Source organism: Cucurbitaria berberidis (assembly GCF_010015615.1).
Source record: "Cucurbitaria berberidis CBS 394.84 unplaced genomic scaffold K460scaffold_5, whole genome shotgun sequence".
In the NCBI taxonomy this organism is placed as follows: Eukaryota; Fungi; Ascomycota; class Dothideomycetes; order Pleosporales; family Cucurbitariaceae; genus Cucurbitaria; species Cucurbitaria berberidis.
In genome coordinates, this window is record NW_024468939.1 from 2,723,889 (window position 1) to 2,742,448 (window position 18,560).

At 51.7% G+C, this 18,560-nt stretch overlaps 8 protein-coding genes across 8 annotated transcripts; 3 read left to right on the forward strand and 5 right to left on the reverse strand.

Annotated features, from left to right (window-relative positions):
- Window positions 1–2: 2 nt before the first annotated feature.
- On the reverse strand, window positions 3–1,874 carry K460DRAFT_370340 (uncharacterized protein). The gene is made up of 5 exons (XM_040934140.1): window positions 1,582–1,874; window positions 1,372–1,532; window positions 951–1,282; window positions 330–896; window positions 3–274 (listed from the first exon to the last, which is right to left on the reverse strand). Exons 1-5 carry the CDS (start codon window positions 1,650–1,652, stop codon window positions 218–220), a joined length of 1,188 nt encoding a protein of 395 aa, XP_040784935.1. The 5' UTR covers window positions 1,653–1,874; the 3' UTR covers window positions 3–217.
- Window positions 1,875–2,043: 169 nt separating this feature from the next.
- On the forward strand, window positions 2,044–4,349 carry K460DRAFT_183362 (A1pp-domain-containing protein). The gene has a single exon (XM_040927074.1). The coding sequence runs from the start codon at window positions 2,517–2,519 to the stop codon at window positions 4,317–4,319; it is 1,803 nt and encodes a 600-aa protein (XP_040784936.1). The 5' UTR covers window positions 2,044–2,516; the 3' UTR covers window positions 4,320–4,349.
- Window positions 4,350–4,379: 30 nt separating this feature from the next.
- K460DRAFT_409788 (uncharacterized protein) lies at window positions 4,380–6,183 on the reverse strand (the record flags this gene model as incomplete). Its single annotated transcript, XM_040937289.1, has 2 exons — window positions 4,380–5,864; window positions 5,920–6,183. 2 exons carry the CDS (start codon window positions 6,181–6,183, stop codon window positions 4,380–4,382), a joined length of 1,749 nt encoding a protein of 582 aa, XP_040784937.1.
- Window positions 6,184–6,526: 343 nt separating this feature from the next.
- Window positions 6,527–7,646, forward strand: K460DRAFT_370343 (uncharacterized protein). Its single transcript, XM_040934141.1, has one exon. It carries the CDS (start codon window positions 6,534–6,536, stop codon window positions 7,266–7,268), a length of 735 nt encoding a protein of 244 aa, XP_040784938.1. The 5' UTR covers window positions 6,527–6,533; the 3' UTR covers window positions 7,269–7,646.
- K460DRAFT_292916 (K(+)/H(+) antiporter-like protein 1) lies at window positions 7,425–10,446 on the reverse strand (the record flags this gene model as incomplete). The annotated part of the gene is made up of 5 exons (XM_040929381.1): window positions 7,425–8,879; window positions 8,929–9,491; window positions 9,548–9,647; window positions 9,695–10,111; window positions 10,312–10,446. 5 exons carry the CDS (start codon window positions 10,444–10,446, stop codon window positions 7,425–7,427), a joined length of 2,670 nt encoding a protein of 889 aa, XP_040784939.1.
- A 1,718-nt stretch (window positions 10,447–12,164) lies between these two features.
- K460DRAFT_409791 (glycoside hydrolase family 92 protein) lies at window positions 12,165–14,416 on the reverse strand (the record flags this gene model as incomplete). The annotated part of the gene is made up of 2 exons (XM_040937290.1): window positions 12,165–12,482; window positions 12,539–14,416. The coding sequence occupies 2 exons, from the start codon at window positions 14,414–14,416 to the stop codon at window positions 12,165–12,167; spliced, it is 2,196 nt and encodes a 731-aa protein (XP_040784940.1).
- Window positions 14,417–15,146: 730 nt separating this feature from the next.
- K460DRAFT_389039 (uncharacterized protein) lies at window positions 15,147–15,850 on the reverse strand. The gene is made up of 3 exons (XM_040935724.1): window positions 15,653–15,850; window positions 15,549–15,602; window positions 15,147–15,473 (listed from the first exon to the last, which is right to left on the reverse strand). Exons 1-3 carry the CDS (start codon window positions 15,789–15,791, stop codon window positions 15,229–15,231), a joined length of 438 nt encoding a protein of 145 aa, XP_040784941.1. The 5' UTR covers window positions 15,792–15,850; the 3' UTR covers window positions 15,147–15,228.
- Window positions 15,851–16,181: 331 nt separating this feature from the next.
- Window positions 16,182–18,344, forward strand: K460DRAFT_320352 (short-chain specific acyl-CoA dehydrogenase mitochondrial precursor). The gene is made up of 4 exons (XM_040930447.1): window positions 16,182–16,536; window positions 16,590–16,888; window positions 16,943–17,369; window positions 17,426–18,344. The coding sequence occupies exons 1-4, from the start codon at window positions 16,410–16,412 to the stop codon at window positions 18,232–18,234; spliced, it is 1,662 nt and encodes a 553-aa protein (XP_040784942.1). The 5' UTR covers window positions 16,182–16,409; the 3' UTR covers window positions 18,235–18,344.
- Window positions 18,345–18,560: the final 216 nt, after the last annotated feature.

Genomic DNA, 18,560 nt, shown 5'->3' on the forward strand with positions numbered 1-18,560 from the left:
TATCCAGCTTTATGATAGCGAGGCGACTGGCGAAAAGTACTATTTGATGATGGGTATAACGTACTAAAGCGATCTCTGGGTTCAGACAGTGATATTCAACTAGGAAGAGCCAATAACGCCAAAAATGAAGCCTACTTGGCTTTGCAGATCAAACAAATATATAGTCGGGTATCATAACTGAAAGTAAGAGTAAGACTGCTACCGCGCGGTAGTCAGTCTATAAAGAGAAGTCAAACCACATCTTTGAAAGGATTTCCTTCTTTCTCTTCTTTTTCTTCGACGAGTCAGCCCCAAAGCTCTTTGGCCAAACGTATATGCGATGAACTCACATCTGTAGAGCCTGACCTCACGGGCACAGGAGCTGGCGCAGATAGCGGCACTTGTCCTGGTAGCTCCGCGGGCATCTCTATGGCCCCTCCCTGCGGCGCTCGGTAACCGTACACAGGAACGGGCATAGCATTCTGCGGCACAGGGGATGTGTAGAGAGGTAATGGTGTCAATGGCGGCGACAGAGGATTAGCAGATGGAAACGGCGGGGGGCTATTCTGGTATGGTTGTCCCTGCGGGTACGGTTGCGCTTGAGGTGGGTAGGGTTGTGTTTGAGGTAAATATGGTTGCACTGGAGGTGAATATGGTTGTGTCTGTGGTAGATATGGTTGCGCTGGGGGTGAATATGCATGCGCCTGCGGATACGGTTGCGATTGAGGATATGGTGAAGGAACGGGCTGAAAGTAGGACTGCGTTGGTTTTTGCAGGCGCTCAGCGGCCCATGCGTCGAAGACCTCGGTCATGAGTCTCATCCACTCTGGAGGAGCGCCTGTGAAGTTGTATTTGATTGATCGATCTTTGAAGGCAACGAAGTAATGCTCTTTGTGGTATGGCGAAAGGGCAACATACTAGCAAACGAGTTAGCTCCGCGCATATACATGAATTTGATGAAGTAAACTTACAGAGACGGATTGGGGCGCAGCGTCCTTCAAGATCTTGTCCAATGCGCTATAGTGGCCATAGAACTTCCATGCAATATACCCATCTGGATACAGGACCAGCCAGGCGTTCTTCTGGCCTAGAGCTACGCAGCATGGTGTATCGAAAGCCTTGCGCACTTTATCTTCGAGTTCTGACGGTATACCACCCCATATTGATCCATGGCCCGGGGCTGATGCGAAGTAGCTGAGGTTCTGGCCAAAGGTCACGAAACACAATCGCGGCGCATTAGGAAATGACTTGGTCCATCGTGCGAGATCGGCGTAGTTGACATCGAAGTAGGTCTGGGAGTAGACTGCAGGGGTCAGTATGTGCAGGAAGCATTGGAGTGGTCGGTTGTTTCGTTTCATCGCGCCGCGGAATGGGGTTCCAGCCAGGACTCACAGAGCTTGTCTTCGCCGTTCAACGTCTTGCATCCAACATACCACAACGGCTCCGGGGAGTTGACTTGCGGCGCAAGGCCTACACAATACGGCTGGGCAATCCTCCATGCCGGTCCCATGGAACTATTGAACAATTGACGCAGCGTTTGCGGGATTCCATGGCTACGCGTTGTCAGCTCGGCTCAAAGTAGCTTTAACTTGGAATGCTCACAATTTCCATGTTTTGGGACAATCGAAAAAGAATGTATTGTTGGGCCCAAAGACGAATGTTATTTCCGGCATCGAGTCGTTTGTTGCTCAGTACATTCGAGGAAGAGGGGAAAGAGAGTAGGCCGCAGCGGTCGCGCGGGTTGCCTTGATCGCCGGTGACGGATCCGAGCGAAGGAATACGAGGGCTACTTGTGGCGCTTGGGGGCCGTGTGCTGAAGACCATACGGCCTGTCTTTGGGCGCCAGCGCGACGAGCTACCCGTATCGCCAGCCTAGATCGACTGACTTGTCCAGCCCACCAACATGGCGTTGAGGCGAAGCACCAGCGGAAGAGAACAGTCGCATCTTGCTCGAAGCGAAATCAGCGAAATCGCAGTCACATGGGCGATTCCAGCCTGCTATCAAAACATAACAATAAGAAATTGTGCTGACTTGACGCTGTCCGTCTTCTTCTCAAGACACAAGAAGACGGGCTGCATGGGCTAAGCGAGCCTGGCGGGAGAGGAAGTCGCACCCCTAACACAGAAGCGACACCTGCGCATACCTAGCAATACTCCCTCTGCATGTGGTGCTGTCCCTCTAACCTGGCTTACTCTGAAAAGTTTGACTGCTCCTCATGAACCATAGGCCTAGAACAATGCTAAAAAAGACGCAACCACACCAGCGAACAGCATCTCTCCAAGTCACCCAATCTATCCCGCTGACCAATTCTCCTTCCCTATAATCTTGATATAGAGAGAGGGAAAACCCAAGGATGCTTTTTAGTATGGAATCGCTGCTACTCAGCACTCGCGGCACCATTCCGTCTTTGAAAGCATTTCCTTAGTCAGCTGAAGCCTCAAAGACGTTTCACTACAAATCAAGACACGGATATATCCAAAGTCTAGAGGGCATCAACTATGCATCAGAATCTCAGATCTCTACTGTTGCTTGAGCCATGTCGCTTCTTCACGATACCCTTCTTAGCCTCCTCCGCGAATCAAAGAACCCCCAGGTCCTCCACATCGAACAACATCTGCCTCAATACGAATCATGGGAGAAGCTGCATCTCTTGAAGCAGTTGCTGTGCATTCGCGCCCCTTCCCCACCATTGTCGATTCAACTTGTTCGCGACATTGATGCCGTTTTAATTCACGCACGCGACCAGCGCATCCTGACGCTTGGTTCCTCAATACCACCTGTAGCGACCCTACAGCGCCCTGGAAAATCTGACATTTCGATCAAGCTATGGCAGGGCGACATTACATGCCTAGCAAGCGACGTCACGGTCATCACAAATGCCGCCAACGCGCAGATGCTGGGCTGCTTCCAACCAAGTCACAAATGTATAGATAACGTTATACATTCCGTAGCCGGTCCACGACTGCGCCAAGAATGCTTCGATATCATGACGGCTAGAGGAAGTGATCTCCCAGTGGGCGAGGCGCTGGTGACGGAAGGATACTGCCTTCCCTCCCCGCATGTTATACATACCGTGGGACCGCAACTCGCTCGAGGCGCTGTGCCAACGAACGAAGAGATGCAACAGCTCAGACAATGCTACGTGTCGGTACTCGATCAAGCGGAAGGTCTTCCGAGCAATGAAGATGGGTCGAAAAGAGTAGCGCTATGTGGCATTTCGACTGGCCTATTTGCTTTTCCAACAAAGATAGCAGCGAAGATCGCTGTTGAGACTATCATGGCCTGGGCTGTGCACAATGACAACACGTCGATAACAGAAGTTCTCTTCGTCACCTTCGCAGAGGGCGACTACGACATCTACAACGCGCTAATCACGCAAATGCATAGCAAGTGGCCATCGATCCTCACGAACCCATCTCCAACTTCAAATCACAGCCTTCCAATCGAAGGTAAAACACTCAAAATCGCCCGGCAATGGCTTGAAACAGCCGACTCAATCATCATATCCGCAGGAGCAGGTCTCTCCGCCGCCGACGACTTAGACTACACATCCCGCGCCCTCTTCGCGAAGCATTTCCCCGCCTTCCTCAAACTCGGCCTAACAACGCTATACAGCGCAATCGGATTCAACGACTGGCCCTCCGACCAAGACAAATGGGGTTACTACTTCACAAACGTACAAGTAGTACGCTCATGGCCCTCATGGCCCCTCTACCAAGCACTCATCCCCTGGCTCCAAACTTTCGGCGACAAAGCACATGTCCGCACGTCGAATGCAGACGGCCTCTTCCTGGCAAATGGGTGGCCCGAGGAGAAACTCTCTACACCTCAGGGTCGCTACTCGGTGCTCCAGTGTCTAGCAACTTGTCGTCCCGACTCTACTTTCGACACACTGCCTTTCTACGAAGCCGCGTTACCGCATCTGGACACCCAGACGCAACGCCTAACCGACCCGTCAAAAGTACCGCGATGCCCGCATTGTGGTGGAGATATGATGATCTGTGTCCGAGGCGGCGATTGGTTCAATGAGAGGCCTTTTCAAGCGGGCGAGGCGCGGTGGAAGGATTTCAGGCAGAGGGTACGACGGAGTGGGGGAAAGACTGTTGTGCTCGAGCTGGGCGTGGGGATGAATACACCTGGCGTTTTGAAGTGGCCTGATGAAGACCTCGTTCGTAATGGAGATGGTCAGATAAAGCTGATCCGGGTAGGGATCGGTCCTTCTGTCACCATGCCATCTGACTTGGAAGAAAAGGGCCTAGCAATTAGCATCGAGGGCGATATCAAACTTGCCTTGCCTTGGATATTGCCTGATAGTTTAGACGAGACTCTAGCACGATAGCATTTCTTCGCTTAATGCAGAGACAATATATAGCATTCTCTTTCGGTTCTGAGGCTATCTCTACGTTTCTTCTTCGTTGGAATCTTGTTTCTTGTCAAGTAAGCTCTTCTCCTTGATGAACCAAGCAAAGAATGCGCTTCCAGATACCATGACTATGCCAACGCCCAACGCTGCCCTGGTCGCCTGTCCGTAACAGTCTCTTACAATATCCTTGAGATGTGGTTCCAAGCCTCTGAAGTACGCCAGCCCAGCTCGTACGCGCTCAGCAATTTCTTCCGCGTCCTTGTCACCGTTTAGAGCTGACTTGAGAGACGTCCGTAATGTTTGGTTGAAAGCCGTTGCGCACATGGAGATGCCGAAGACGGAGCCCAACGAGCGAAATAGGTAGCTACAGGCTGTGGCGACGGCTTGGTCCGCGTGGGAGGCGTTGGAAATGAGGCCAATGAGTGTGGTCGTTACGCCGATACCATTCGAGAAGGCACATATGCAAGTGCCCACCAGCATGACTGGCAAACTTTTTGTAATCGTTCCAGCAAACAAGAGGATCAGCGAAAGCCCAACGGTCAAGTTCGTGTACGCGATGACCGTGATCCAGTAGTACTTGGCCGTCCGTTTCATATAAAAGCCAGAGAAAAGCGACCCGCTGACGCCACAAATGATGGATGGAGCAAGCAACAACCCGGTTTGAGATGCGCGGTAGTCGTCTCTGATGACTTGCCAGTACAACGGGAGGAAGAAAATCACCGCGAGCCACCCACCAAATGAGAAGAAGTTGCACAAATAGCAGGCGAATAGCGATTTGTTGAGAATGATACGTCCAGGAGCGAAGGGATTGCTTGCGACGTATTTCTCCACGAGGACAAATACAATGAATAGAGGCGTAGTTGCCAGACCCGCGATGGCAAGTGGGCTTCTCCAGGAGATATTCGAGCCGCGATCAAGGCCCAGAAGGAGTCCAAAAACAGCCACAATGAGTATGACGGCGCCGAGCCAGTCAATCTTCGCAACCTTCTCTTTCCAATGCGAGTGGTCCTGCTTCGGGAGATGGAGGGCGAGTGACACAGCAATGAAGGCGCATATGCAAATCGGACCTTGTATAAGAAACGTGTAGCGCCATCCAATACTGTCAGCCAACAATCCGCCCAATGGCGCGCCACCAGCAGCGCCAACGGCATACACCAGATTGATGTAGCCTTGCCAGGTCCCCCTCTCCCTCAAGCCCACAATATCGCTCAGCATGATGCTCGTGCACACTGCCATGCCGCCACCTCCTATGCCTGCGAACGCTCTTGCGGCTATCAGTTCGCCCATGTTCCGCGCCAGTCCACAAAACGTCGAGCCGATGCCGAACACTAGGTATGCAAAGAGGAGACATTCTTTGCGGCCAAAGACGTCAGAGAGCTTGCCGTAGACGGGCTGGAACGCGGAGAGTGTGAGGAAGTAGCCGGTTGCTATCCAAGAGGTTGAGGAGAGGGCGTGCAGCTCGGTGCCAATAATGCCATATGTCGAGACGACGAGAGTTTGGTCTGCTGCTGCTAAGAAAACCTGTGGACATACTTATCAGCTGGTATACGAATAATGACGGAGTAGTCCTACTCACACCTATCGCAATTGCAGGAAATATATACTTCATGCGCTTCTTCACCTCAGGCAAGCCCTGATGTTTGGAGCTATCACCATGGCTGACTTGCCGCTCAATGTCTCCTCCGTCGTTCTCATTGTCGTCCTGAGTACCTGCTGCCCCGGGAGCAACGCCAATGCTTGTGTCAATTAGATGTGCGTTTTCAACCGGCTTTGGTAGTAATGGTGATGTTTCCGTAGACTCTGTGGAGTGGTGTTGCTGCCGTGAATTGTGGGGGGCCATTTTGCGGGGGTCGCCTGGAATGCCCTAATGATGTTTGTTTCAACGCACAAAGTGAGCAACTATAAGAGCAGCGTAAGCTAATTTCAATCAGCCATCAAAGCTAGTAATGCTCAATTTTTTCAGCATGGTTCTGAATAATCCGAGATCCACAGCACGCCATCAGTGAGTCACGACTCGGGAGGGAGCTATCGCTAGGATGCATTCTATTGGTGCATCTAACGCATATCTCCGTGATTGCGATAGGCAGGTGCCACGCATGTCACGTGGAAGCGTGACACCGCGTCTTCGTACGCGGCTAAACTTTACAAGAGGACAACCAGCATAGGGCGTGCATCCCGTATCTGCTTGACATGTCTTCCTCTAGCTTATGTGACTCCCACCATATTTGGTCCCTTAAAAGGCTGACAGGACTAAACATATCCGCTTACTTTGCCCCTCAAGATAACAACAAGCTTCTCTCTAACCTCCAAACATTGTTCGTGTACGCAAAGTACTCCAGGCTCCTCTCTCCCTCCCAAGCGTCAATGTCTCGAGCACTCTCCCAACCCTTCAACGGCCACTGCGCCTGCAAAACCATAACCTACACCCTCCTCGCCCCACCTCTGATAACCCACTGCTGCCACTGCACCTACTGCCAACGCGAATCCGGCTCAGCATTCGGCCTCAACAGCGTCGTCGAAATCTACAACTTCCGCATCACGTCTTCCGCCAAACCTACCGTGACGGGCGTCTCATCGCTAAGTTCTCCCTCGGGCGACAAACACCTGATAGCGCACTGCCCGAAATGTCTTACTGTCTTGTACGCACATTATGGTGCGAACAGGAGCTTGATGTTTGTCAAGGTGGGTTCGCTGGATGATGAGAGTAGAGAGATGGTGAGACCGGATGTGCATATCTTCACTAGTACGAAGATGGAGTGGGTTAATTTAGGGACGGAGGAAGAACGTGGTGTCAAAGTTTTCGAGGAGTATTATCCAAGGGAGGAAGTGTGGAGTCAGGAGAGCTTGAAGAGGAGGGAACGGCTGCTGGAGTGGCTGGAGGAGAAGAAACGGGGTGAAGAAGATGTGGGGCCAAAGGAGGATTGACGTGTTGATGGGATGTAGAACAACGTGCTTCTTATTTGATGCATTGAAAGTTTCCATTGGCGCCTGAATTCTAGCTCTACAGCTATATAACTATGCAAAACGCCTTGAGTTCATTCTCATTAAATGCTCCATATAGATCGCGTATAGACATGATGCTCACAGCCCAGCCTTCACTACCAGCACACTCGCGCCCAGTTTGCCCTCCCACACCTTCTCCGCCAAAACGCCCAATGTACTTGCCGCAGATGATGAGCTGGTGATCGCATCTGCATCGTCTGTGGCCAACACATTGTTTCGGCCAATGTTCCTACCCAAGACAACAAGGTCACCTGCGTTCTTGGGTGCTTGCCCGACTTCAATACTTGCTCGAGCGATGACATCCTTAACTGGAGTGGTTGAAGGCACCGTTTCAAAAATGACGCGGTCTCCAAGATCCGCGGGCAGGGAGGCGTGCAGTGATGCGAAGAATGCTGCGTCTTGTTCGCTGGAAGTAGAAGGCGACGTATGTACAATTTCACCTGCTTTACCTGCAACTGCGCTTGTGGATGAAGTAGATGCAAAAACAGCGCCGATAATGGATTCGGGGACATTGAAATAAACGATCGTGGCAGTCACATGCTGGTTCTCGGCGAGCTGCAAGACGAGACGAAGAGCTGTACGATCGTCATCACCACCAAAGAATGGGAAAAATATGTGGTGACTGCGGTCAGCGATGGGTGCTGTGACGGCCTTGTCGCGAGTGCTAGCAAGACTAATGTTGCTGAACTTTTTGGTGAGCTTCAAGTCTTGCTTCTGGTCTTTGTTCTTGCTGCCGCCAAAGTTCTTGTTCACAAGCACCGCCACAGGAATACCGGATTGCTCGAAAGTCGAGTTGACGAAGGAGGTGTAGGACGAGGCGGCAAGCTTGTTCTTCGTCCCCTTATCCTCAATGATGGCTTGTTCGGACATACCCCCCGTTTCGCTCCATGGAAGCAGGAGGAAGTCGGAGTCTGAAGCCCGTGTACTCAAAGTCTCGGCAAATGATGACTCTGGCACAACCAGAACCTCGCCGCTGACCGCTAGGTTATGTAGTCTACCAAACGTCCGGAAGGTATTGACGACAGGGTCGTACGCTGTGTAGGAATCCATCTCGGACACTTGCATCACGGAAGATCCACGATCTGTCAGATTTAGCAGGCGTAGGCCATAAGCTTCGACTGGTCGATGCGGCGTATCTCCCTCCTGCGGCAATTCGCCAATTTCGTTGCTCGTATCGATGACCTTGGAAGGATGCGTTTTTGCCGCTGGCTTGTCCGCATTCCCCCCAAAGAGGGAAGTAAAAGCAAGTAGGTTCGGCATGCTATCGAGACGAAGGTAGACGGTCAACCGCTTGATCTTCTCGGCAGCAAGCTTGTCATAATGCACGCTGTCCCTGGCGCTTTCGGATCCGTCCAAGGGTTTTCCGGTATCCCAGTCAATCTCGCCTCGGCGGAAGGCCTCAACCTTCTTCTGGTACCACAGTGGATAGAAGTACATTGTAAGCGGAGAAGAGGCGAACGTGGTAACGAGGGCCATAACGACGAAGATGGTAAAGGTTCGTGTGCTGAGAATCTTGGCGTTCAGCCCAATGTTCTGTGCCCGTTAGTAATTGAAGCCAATGAGAATGTGATAGCTCGCTCACCAAAACAATCAGCTCTACTAAACCCTTGCAACTCATCAACGAGCCAATAGCAAAACACTCGCGCCACAACATCTTCGTTCCGCGAGCTGCGAGTGTGGCACTAATGAACTTGGAGAAGAAGGCAACAGCGACGACTCCAATAACATACGCCCAGACAATGCCAGAGTCCAACAGTCCAATGTTGGTATTAAGACCAGAGAGGGTGAAGTATAGCGGAAGGAACAGTCCGCCGATCAAATCTTCAATCTTCTCAGCCACTTTGATGGCGAAACCACCTTCGTGTGGACAAATCAATCCGGCCATGAAGGCTCCAAAGATGGGGTGCACTCCAATAATACCAGTGAAGAAGGCTGACCCCAAAGCGATCAATAGCGTGAGACTGATGATGCCTTGACTAGGACCATCTTGGAGCGCACGGGATCTGCGAAGGACGTATATGAAGGCCGGTCGAATAATGTAGACGAGAAACAGCATATAGCCGGCACATGTGAGAAGCACCCAAAGGGCTGTCAGACCAGAGCCTGCATTGACAAGGGCGACGCAGAGCGCAAGTAGGACCCATCCTGAACGAGTTGTTAGTCGCGCATAGCTGAGTGGTCTATCAAGGGGCTCAACTCACCCACAACGTCGTTTCCAACGCCAGCTGCTAGCACAATGACTCCCACAGGGGTCATAAGCAGCTTTAGTTCAGTGAGGATACGGCAGAGGACAGGGAAGGCCTGGAAATGTCAGCAAAGCGATGCGTTGTTTCCGATTCGAAACTCACAGTAATGGCCATTGCAACGCCAATAAACAACATGAAGATGGGAAAACCAATTTGCACTGTGCCTGGCTCGTCCTTGAACTCATTGTACAGCCCAACTGCAATGGCGCAACCTAGGCCGAATGGTATGGCCATGCTGGCCAGGCCGACATTTAGAGCCACTTTCCAGTTGCTAAGCAAGAATCGGAGATCTACTTCTAAGCCAATGATAAACAGAAAAAGGGTGAGACCAATGTTGGCAACCAGGTTCAAGTTGGTCATTGATGCTTCCGGAAAGATCGAAGTCTTGAAGCCTGGTATCCGGCCCATTACGGAAGGTCCAAGAATGATGCCGCCGATAATCTCGGATATAACTCGAGGCTGTCGAATCTTAGAGAGGGGCCAGTTCAGGGCGCGACAGAAGATGATGATAATGGAGGCCTGTAGTATTCATGGTTAGTGTATGCTTCTGTATGATGGTCTCGCCTGCGCAGAATGCTCATCTGGAGCCAAAGCACCATTCCGGTAAGCAATGACATGATACGCAGCCGTAAGATCACAGGTGATCACGGTACATTGGCGAAGCTTCCTCACGCCAACCAAAGCTATCATCCAAAACGGACGCGAACCCGACGACTTACCTGCACAATGAATAGAATAATGGGATTCTTTGCGTCAAAATGTACTGGGTTGACACCTTCCAGTACACCTCCTTGCGGAGGCGCCTTTACAGGCGCCGTGGGCGATGCGCTCGCCGAGGCTACGTTGGTCGACATGGCGAACGCGTGGGGGTGGGGTGGATGTGACCGGATTACCCCAGATTAATCCCCAGAGAAAAGTTAAACTCTACCCCGGATTATGGAGATGCGACGCGAAGATGTCGGACGGCTACAACGCTTCTAATAAAGAAGAAGCTCAGGCCAGGGAAAGCCCGCGTCAGCCCAGCCGCCAGACAGGTGAGCGACTTTTTGGGATTCGACCGGGGATGGTCGCGGGTGCAATATGCAGGGTACGGCGGAAGCTAGCGAGAGCGTGTACTATTCAGGGCGTTGTGCTGTCCATGCTGTCCATGTGATAGCTGCGAAGGAGGGTCTCGTGCATGTTCAACGGGGGTTGTTGTAGGTTGAAGATGCCCGCTTCACCGCTTGCAGGTGGGTCCATGGTGGGTGGTGGCGTAACGCGCGTGAATTTGACGCCAAGTAAAGCAGAGCCCGTGATCGGCACCACTTTGGTTGCATGGCGCCGCTGGCGGGCTGGGCGTCTTCGGCTCCGTTGCTCGAAACATCACCACCCAGGAATCGCGCCAAGCCACATACGCCAGTCCTCCACAAAGGTAGTTGTGTGTTCAGATGATATATTAGGGCTGAGTTAAGGTTGTTGCCTGTGATGCAGAAATGCTTATAGACCAGAGGAATCCGTCACCTGGCTTTGTGCCACCGAAAGCCAGACTCTAGACACATTGCAACAACCATACGATAGAACAAAAAACATGGCAGAAGAAGTGTCTGCGCAGCCTTGGGTGACTCAAAAGGTGAGTAGCAACGTGGGTGTTATTTGATGCCTTGGCAGACGTCTGCCCTGCTCTTTTTTCAGTGACCGTTATTTGCTCGCTCAGGTACGTACCAATTCCCAGGTTATCAATCTCTGGGTACGTACCAATTTCCAGCCTTTCTTTCCAGACCCATAAACGTCAAGTTCGGCTTCATCCCCCGCATCTCCCAATGGTCAACTGCTAGTATCTTCTCGTTCATTACCCCACATCTACCTCACTCTTCCCCCTGCTATATAAGATCCTCGCGGCAGCGTCCAACAATGAGAGACGTCCTTTCTCACCGATCACGAAGGTACATCCGCGGCCGCAAGCCCTTGTGTAACGCTATCTACTCATAGACTGGTCGGGAGAGAGTTCCATGATGCGACCCTCGTGGAACACTTTGAATGGCCATCTCATAAGACAAAGAATTCAAGAGATCGGGATATATAAAGTGCGAGGGAGTTCGATTTCGACGGTTTTCATCCTCGATATAGAGTCTCACAAAACACTCAGACCCTTCCATTCCAATCAGAACCACGTAGAAGGAAACGTTTGTACAGCAGCCGTTGACGATGTTTTACGCTTTCAGTGACGAGCTGGTCTCCAACGAGGGAGTATGTTGCTGCAATTGTCGTAGGTTACCTTTTGGGTCGTGTGTGAAGGCTCCTATGCCCGTTTATATCTGCGCTAATGTCGTGGGGTTGCGTTAGCACGACCAGTACATAACCCACACTTCGACGAGTCTGATACGGTCCTTGTCTAGACCAAGGAAAGATTCGATGGAAGGAATCGCTTGTTAGAAACTCCAGGATGTCAAAGAAGAACATAATAGTGATGTGTGGGAAACGCAAGGCTGGTCACTGAGTTGTGACAAACATATCACTCGATTTGATAAATTGCAAATACGTTTCATAGCTCAGATGTCTTATATACACTATATCCTAGCCACCTAAGCATCTTCTACAAATAGGAAGTTTCCCAAGAAGCCGGGCTCGGAGGCAGATCGCCTGTCGCCCAATCTACTGGGCGCTCTCCAAGCACATATTCCATGGTCCCTCCATCCTGAAACACATCCTCCCAAGCCACCCACGCCTTATCCCACACCTCTCCATTGACCTTCAGACTCTGAACATAAAATGCAGTACCACGATCACCACCAGTCGTAGTAATCTTAAGCATCTTGCCATCTCCAACTCTGATAGTCATAGACTCAAACCAGGGAGACAAAACGAGGAAAGTAGTCTGCCCCGTCAACGGATATAGCCCAATCATCTGCCACTATCATCCCGCATCAGCACCCATCCCCGCCACTCAGTCTGACTTGTCGCACTCACCAATAAATTACTCTCCATAGCCCCCGCATCAGAATTTCCAGGCAACCCCTTCTCCCCAGCCCCATATAACCCCCCAATATACCGACTACGATCAACACTCCTCCACTGCGCCCCTCTCAGAAGATTATAAAGAAACGGACTCGTAAACCCAGGCTCATTCCCCGCATTGAATATCTTCAGTTCAAACAGCTTGTTCAAGCGATCTACAAACCGCTCGTCGCCGCCTACTCTCCGCTTGAGCTCAGCGACATCGTGGATAGCATTCATGCTGTATATCCAACTGTTGTCTTCGTAGTATGCATCGCCCCAGTAACAGCCGCCACACTCAAGAGGGTCTTGCGGGAGGAAAGAACCATTTGCGGCACGCGGAACGACGAAGCCTGTGTGGTTGTGGGAGGTTGCACGAGGGTTCCAGTGGTTCCGCCAGTTGCGGGAGCGATTAAAGTATCTCTCTGCTTCGTCTACCTTTTCTAGGCCGGCGGCTACTTGGTAGAGGGCGAAGTCGTTCGTTGAGTACTCTACCGCCTTGGACACAGCCCTGGAGTATCGCGGGGTGATATATCCGTATTGTAGCCAATCTGGTAGCGCACCGCGCCCTTCCTTCGTCGAGGAGTCAGGCGCTTTCGGGTCGAAGTTGTTTGCTGGTACGACTTCGGCGTCAGTTTGCATAGCGGCGAAACCATCTTCCCAGTTAATAGCCCCTGTCACTCCTTTGACAAACGCATCGGCTAGCACGTTATCCGCGTTTGAGCCCCCCTGTACTCTGCCGTTGAAGTTCGAGGAGCGCGCGTCGGGCATAAAGCCGTCGTGTCGCCAGATGTCGATGAGCGAGCGGATGAAGTCTTCGTATGCTTTTGGCTGGATGATGTGGGAAAGCGAGGTGTGGCAGCGGTGTGTGTCCCAAAGAGTGAACACATCGTCGTAGTACGGTTCTGTGCTGCTCCAATTTGGATTTTCACCGGTTCTGTTCGAGGGGATGAGGAACATCCCGTAGAGCGAGCTGTAGAGGAGCTGTAAGTCTTCCGTATGGTTTGATGATATCTGCACTTTATTGAATACCTCCTCGTTCCATCTACTCTTCGCAATCTGAACCAGAGTTTCAAGTTCCGTGTCTTTAGTAATCTCCGCATTCAAGTTCCTGCAGGCTTTCTCGGTAGATATGAACGAGATGCCCACTCGTGACTTCAGATCGGTTTCGACGAAAGTAAACACACCTCCAAGTCTCGCATGACCGGAAACCGAAGACGAGTTGCTGTAGGATCTAGACGCACTTACATTACCGTTGAAAGTCCGTGAGCTAAAAGGCTGGTGGCTGAAATTTCCGCAAAAGTAGATTGTCCAATCGGGCGAGAGATTCCATCCGTTGTTATAAGTGCCAGAGCCTTCGTAATGTCCATCAGGAAAGATGCTAAAGCTGCCCCCGGAGTAATGCTGTTCCCAGCCCAATCCCCTGAAGCTGGGAAGTACATGTGATGCATCAACGACAATGGATGCCGTGCCATTACTTGGGAACGAGTAAGAGTATAGACCGGCATGTTCGGTGGCAGCCAATTGCACCGTCACACCGTTCGCAAGAGTGGATTTGTAGTATCCAACACTTGCCTCATCTGGCAATTCTCGAGGTTGAGATAGATCCACAAGAGGATTCGGTACTTCTCCAAGTACTGGAATCTGTGACACAACGCCATATTTCGGTGCTCCTCCCGTTCCAGACTCGTGCATCATGCTAAATCCCCATATTTTTCCGTCTGGAAGATATCCAGAGTAGGCATCCATAGTCCCATTTACTACATCAGGCCCAAGCTTGACCATTGCAAAAGGCGCTGCTACGACGCCAGGGAAACGGTTACCGCCGCCTCGCGTCCCCTGACTGCTCATACTTGGTAATCAATCTATCAACGGGGAATTGGTACTCACAAGACATTAACATTTTGAGTAACATCTCCATGGACTCCAGTAACTGCAGCGTGTGAAAACAGTACAAGGCATTCCGCAGTTCTACGCATGTTAAATGCTGTCGTAGCAAAAGCACGCTCGAGTGCTTAGGATTTGGAAGACAATAGAGAAACTGAACCCCAATCTTAGGAACAAACTGATCCCAATGCGAGGGTTTGGACGAAGAGATGCTATCTCCCATTTCGCTTTACGCAGAGAGTTCGTACTAATGTATCTGTACCTACGTGGATACAAACGAAACCCCGCAGTCGGATATACTCTCGATCTCAGCGAATAAGAAAGCAAAGAGAAACGTCGTGGACCGTTTAATTGGAGAGAATCGTGCCAAGGATCTCGTTTTGGCGGTGGCTTTGCGGCTATAGGACTCCGGGTTAGTTCTGTGGTCACTAGGCGGCCAGCGACATTAGGTGGAGCTCCAAGGCGCTGCTACACTACATTGGCCGCACATACATAGAGGATGGCTGAAAATGTACAATGTTATCCAGCATGCCAGGTTTAAGGTGGGGTTCCCGTAATACTTCCCGAACGTGCATGATAGTTCCATTGGACACGCGGGTCGCAATAATCCTTGACCAATCGAAACTGCGATATACGACATGTGAGCAGCTTGCGGGTAAATGCAACGAGTACTTAAAAAAGTTGGATAAGATGGACTGCATGATGTTACGCGGAGGAAATTCGCCAGATGCTGTGTAGTCGATACATTCGCGCAGCTTAGCACAATGTTCAGATTGCTAAAAAGCTCCCTGCTCTGGCAAAATCTCATGGCTCTTGCTCCACCCTTTCAGGTTATGGACAATCGGGTTTCGACCTCCCCTTGTTATAATCCAGACAACATCTTCGTCACTATCGTTGACCTCTTGATGCTCTGCGTAGGCAGGGATAAGCGCGAAGTCGCCAGGGGCAAGGTCCTGTTTCTTTTCGCCATTCGGTCCACTGACGATAGTGCCATGGCCCTTCGCTGCGTATACAATCGTATCTGGGAGCTGTATTAGACAGGGTGGACCGTGGATACCGAAAGCAAGCGTGAGTGGGGTGTGGGATTTCAACTGACCCTCTTCACCGTGGTGATGAACAGCTGATGCTGTGCGAGGTTTTGCAATCATCACTGCTCTCGTGAGAAAGTGCGATGAAGCACAGGGTGTACAGAGGACTTGCCAGTGCCGCAGATCTGATCCGACATGTCTGTAATGGCCGACATCCTGATCATCCCATCTGTCTGTGGCCCATCTGGCGCCTTGATGTCCGAGCCTTTCTTAACCTGTACCTGGCCGGGGAGTCTATCTTGCGGCGACATGGCTGTAGCAACGAGAGTTTAGTGGCAGTGTGGTCGGTAGTAGTATAAGTGTAGAGGACTCTATGAGCTGTTCGATCATGACGAAGAGCTTATGCGGAGTAACTCCGCACGCATACGCGACCAGCAGAAAGAGCTGGAGCGACGTCCATAAGGGCTGCGCAATGTCCCAAATTTGGCTCAGCTACGTCTTGAGCGCCTACTACTGTACCTCCGACGTGTTGTCAGGCATTTGAATGTCAGCATCAGCATTTGGCTTGTGAAGACGCGCTCGACCTCTGCCGACCCCACACGTGAAGCGCACCCTTGTTGTGCCTCGGCATCGCGACCCAGTGACGTCGACGGTGTTACACCTCCAATGCGGCAGCTACGCCGCCCAGCCAATCGGCGTGGACGTATACCAGCTCACGAGATCACAAGCTTGCGGCCGCTGCACCCCAGCTGGCCCGTCCCCGGACTTTCTTGGCGTGGAGTCCGGCATGTGAAAGGACTCGAAACCGACCAGGAGGTCGGTTATAACCTACTCAAAGCCAGTTGCTTTGTCCTGTGATCCACCTCGACTCTTGTACCAGTACTCTGTGCTTCTCCTATCTTTCCTGTATCCACTTCACGATTGTAAACATGTCACAGCGCTTCTCGGCCGCTGACGTCGCGTCGCATAAGTCGGCGGACAGCCTGTGGATCATTGTCGACGAGGACGTCTACGACGTCACAAACTTCCAGGAAGAGCACCCTGGAGGGAAGAAGAGTGCGCCAATCCCATCTCCAAACTACGTAGCCCTCGAATCTAACAGTCCCCAGTCCTCCAGCGCGTTGCAGGCAAAGACGCCTCGAAGCAGTTCTGGAAGTACCACAACGAGAGCATCCTCAAGAAGTACCAAAAACTCCAAGTTGGTTCATTAGACAGCAAAGCCGCGCCGCCGACACCTCCACCAACACCACCTCCGGCGAAGAAGGAGGAGAAGAAGGATGTGGTGAAGCCTGAGGCGAACTCGGGGGTTGTTGCGCCTCAGCCAACCGAAGCTGCGGCCGAGGATGCTGAGCCTTTCGATTCCTATGGCGATCTGGTTCCCTATGCCGACCCGTCGTGGTATCAAACGGTACGTGACTCGAGTCGCTATAGCATTGCGCCGTGACTGACAGATAGCTTGCAGTACCACTCTCCCTACTACAACGAAACACACGTCGCCCTCCGCGAAGAAGTCCGCCAATGGGTCGAAGAGAAACTCATGCCCAACGTCACTGATTGGGATGAAGCGAGAAAGGTTCCCGACGAGATCTTCCTCGACATGGGCGAGCGCGGATACCTCGCCGGTCTGCTCGGTATACACTTCCCAGCTGCATACACCGATAAGAGGATCAAGAGTGTTCCGCCAGAGAAGTGGGACCACTTCCATGAAATGATCCTCACAGATGAGCTGTCGAGAACTGGTAGTGGTGGTCTCGTCTGGAATTTGATCGGTGGATATGGTATTGGCGGACCTCCATTATTTAAGTTTGGAAAGAAGGAGCTCGTTAAGCGTATTGGGCCTGGTCTCTTGAGCGGCGAGAAGCGCATTTGTCTTGCTATTACTGAGCCAGGTAAGAACACCACCCCTCTCACCAAGCCCTATAACTGCTTGCTAATGACTCGACAGATGCTGGAAGCGACGTCGCAAGCTTGACCTGCGAAGCCAAGCTCTCCGAAGACGGCAAGCACTACATCGTCAATGGCGAAAAGAAATGGATTACAAACGGCATCTGGTCCGACTACTTCACAACCGCCGTTCGCACTGGTGGCGAAGGCATGAACGGCGTGTCAGTCCTCCTCATCGAGCGCTCCGCAGGGGGCGTCAGCACGCGCAAAATGGACTGCCAGGGTGTCTGGTCCAGCGGCACAACATACATCACCTTCGAAGACGTCAAGGTACCCGTCGAGAACCTCATCGGCAAGGAGAACCAGGGCTTCAAGGTCGTCATGACCAACTTCAACCACGAGCGCATCGGCATCATCATCCAGTGTCTGCGCTTTTCTCGCGTCTGCTACGAAGAGAGCATCAAGTACGCACACAAGCGCAAAACTTTCGGCAAGCGCCTCATCGATCACCCTGTCATTCGTCTCAAACTCGCACACATGGCTCGCCAGATCGAGGCTTCGTACAATTGGCTCGAGAACCTCGTCTTCCAGTGTCAAAAGATGAACGAGATGGAAGCCATGCTGAAGCTCGGCGGCGCTATCGCTTCATTGAAGGCGCAGAGTACTACAACCTTCGAGTTCTGTGCGAGGGAAGCAAGTCAGATTTTCGGAGGGCTGAGTTATAGTCGTGGTGGGCAGGGTGCAAAGGTAGAGCGGTTGTATAGGGATGTTAGGGCGTATGCCATTCCGGGAGGTAGTGAGGAGATTATGCTGGATTTGAGTATTAGACAAGCATTGAGGGTGCATAAGGTTTTGGGCATGAAGCTGTAAGAATATCAAGGACGTGAGTAGCTGCTGCATCTTCTTCTTCTTCACGTGCACAAATAGAACCAATATTAAGAGAGTGTACTCGATTGACTCTAGTACCTACTCCGCGACCGTCAAGTCGCATACTCCAACCTCTGCAATCGAGGCGTCCATTATGAGGGAGGGGTTCTCCCCTGGAAATGAGCTGGCGTATCTCTCTTTTTTCTCCACCATTTTACCCGCGCCACAGTGGCCTGATAGGATCTCATCTACCAGCGCATGTGGAGGTTCCAACCAGAGTGCCCATGCTTTCCATCGTCTGAAAGCGTGTCTACAGCTGTGCGGGATTG

Excerpts from the sequence above, each read along its gene's own strand:
- K460DRAFT_370343 (XM_040934141.1), top strand. The coding sequence starts at position 6,534 with ATGTCTTCCTCTAGCTTATGTGACTCCCACCATATTTGGTCCCTTAAA.
- K460DRAFT_183362 (XM_040927074.1), top strand. The coding sequence starts at position 2,517 with ATGTCGCTTCTTCACGATACCCTTCTTAGCCTCCTCCGCGAATCAAAG.
- K460DRAFT_370340 (XM_040934140.1), bottom strand. The coding sequence starts at position 1,652 with ATGCCGGAAATAACATTCGTCTTTGGGCCCAACAATACATTCTTTTTC. Across the intron at positions 897-950 it reads CTGCGCCCCAATCCGTCTCT|TATGTTGCCCTTTCGCCATA; the intron begins GTAAGTTTACTT and ends CTCGTTTGCTAG. Across the intron at positions 275-329 it reads TGAGGTCAGGCTCTACAGAT|AAAAAGAAGAGAAAGAAGGA; the intron begins GTGAGTTCATCG and ends GACTCGTCGAAG.
- K460DRAFT_320352 (XM_040930447.1), top strand. The coding sequence starts at position 16,410 with ATGTCACAGCGCTTCTCGGCCGCTGACGTCGCGTCGCATAAGTCGGCG. Across the intron at positions 16,537-16,589 it reads GCACCCTGGAGGGAAGAAGA|TCCTCCAGCGCGTTGCAGGC; the intron begins GTGCGCCAATCC and ends AACAGTCCCCAG. Across the intron at positions 16,889-16,942 it reads ACCCGTCGTGGTATCAAACG|TACCACTCTCCCTACTACAA; the intron begins GTACGTGACTCG and ends GATAGCTTGCAG.
- K460DRAFT_389039 (XM_040935724.1), bottom strand. The coding sequence starts at position 15,791 with ATGTCGCCGCAAGATAGACTCCCCGGCCAGGTACAGGTTAAGAAAGGC. Across the intron at positions 15,603-15,652 it reads GGATCAGATCTGCGGCACTG|TGATGATTGCAAAACCTCGC; the intron begins GCAAGTCCTCTG and ends TCACGAGAGCAG. Across the intron at positions 15,474-15,548 it reads TCATCACCACGGTGAAGAGG|ATACGATTGTATACGCAGCG; the intron begins GTCAGTTGAAAT and ends TACAGCTCCCAG.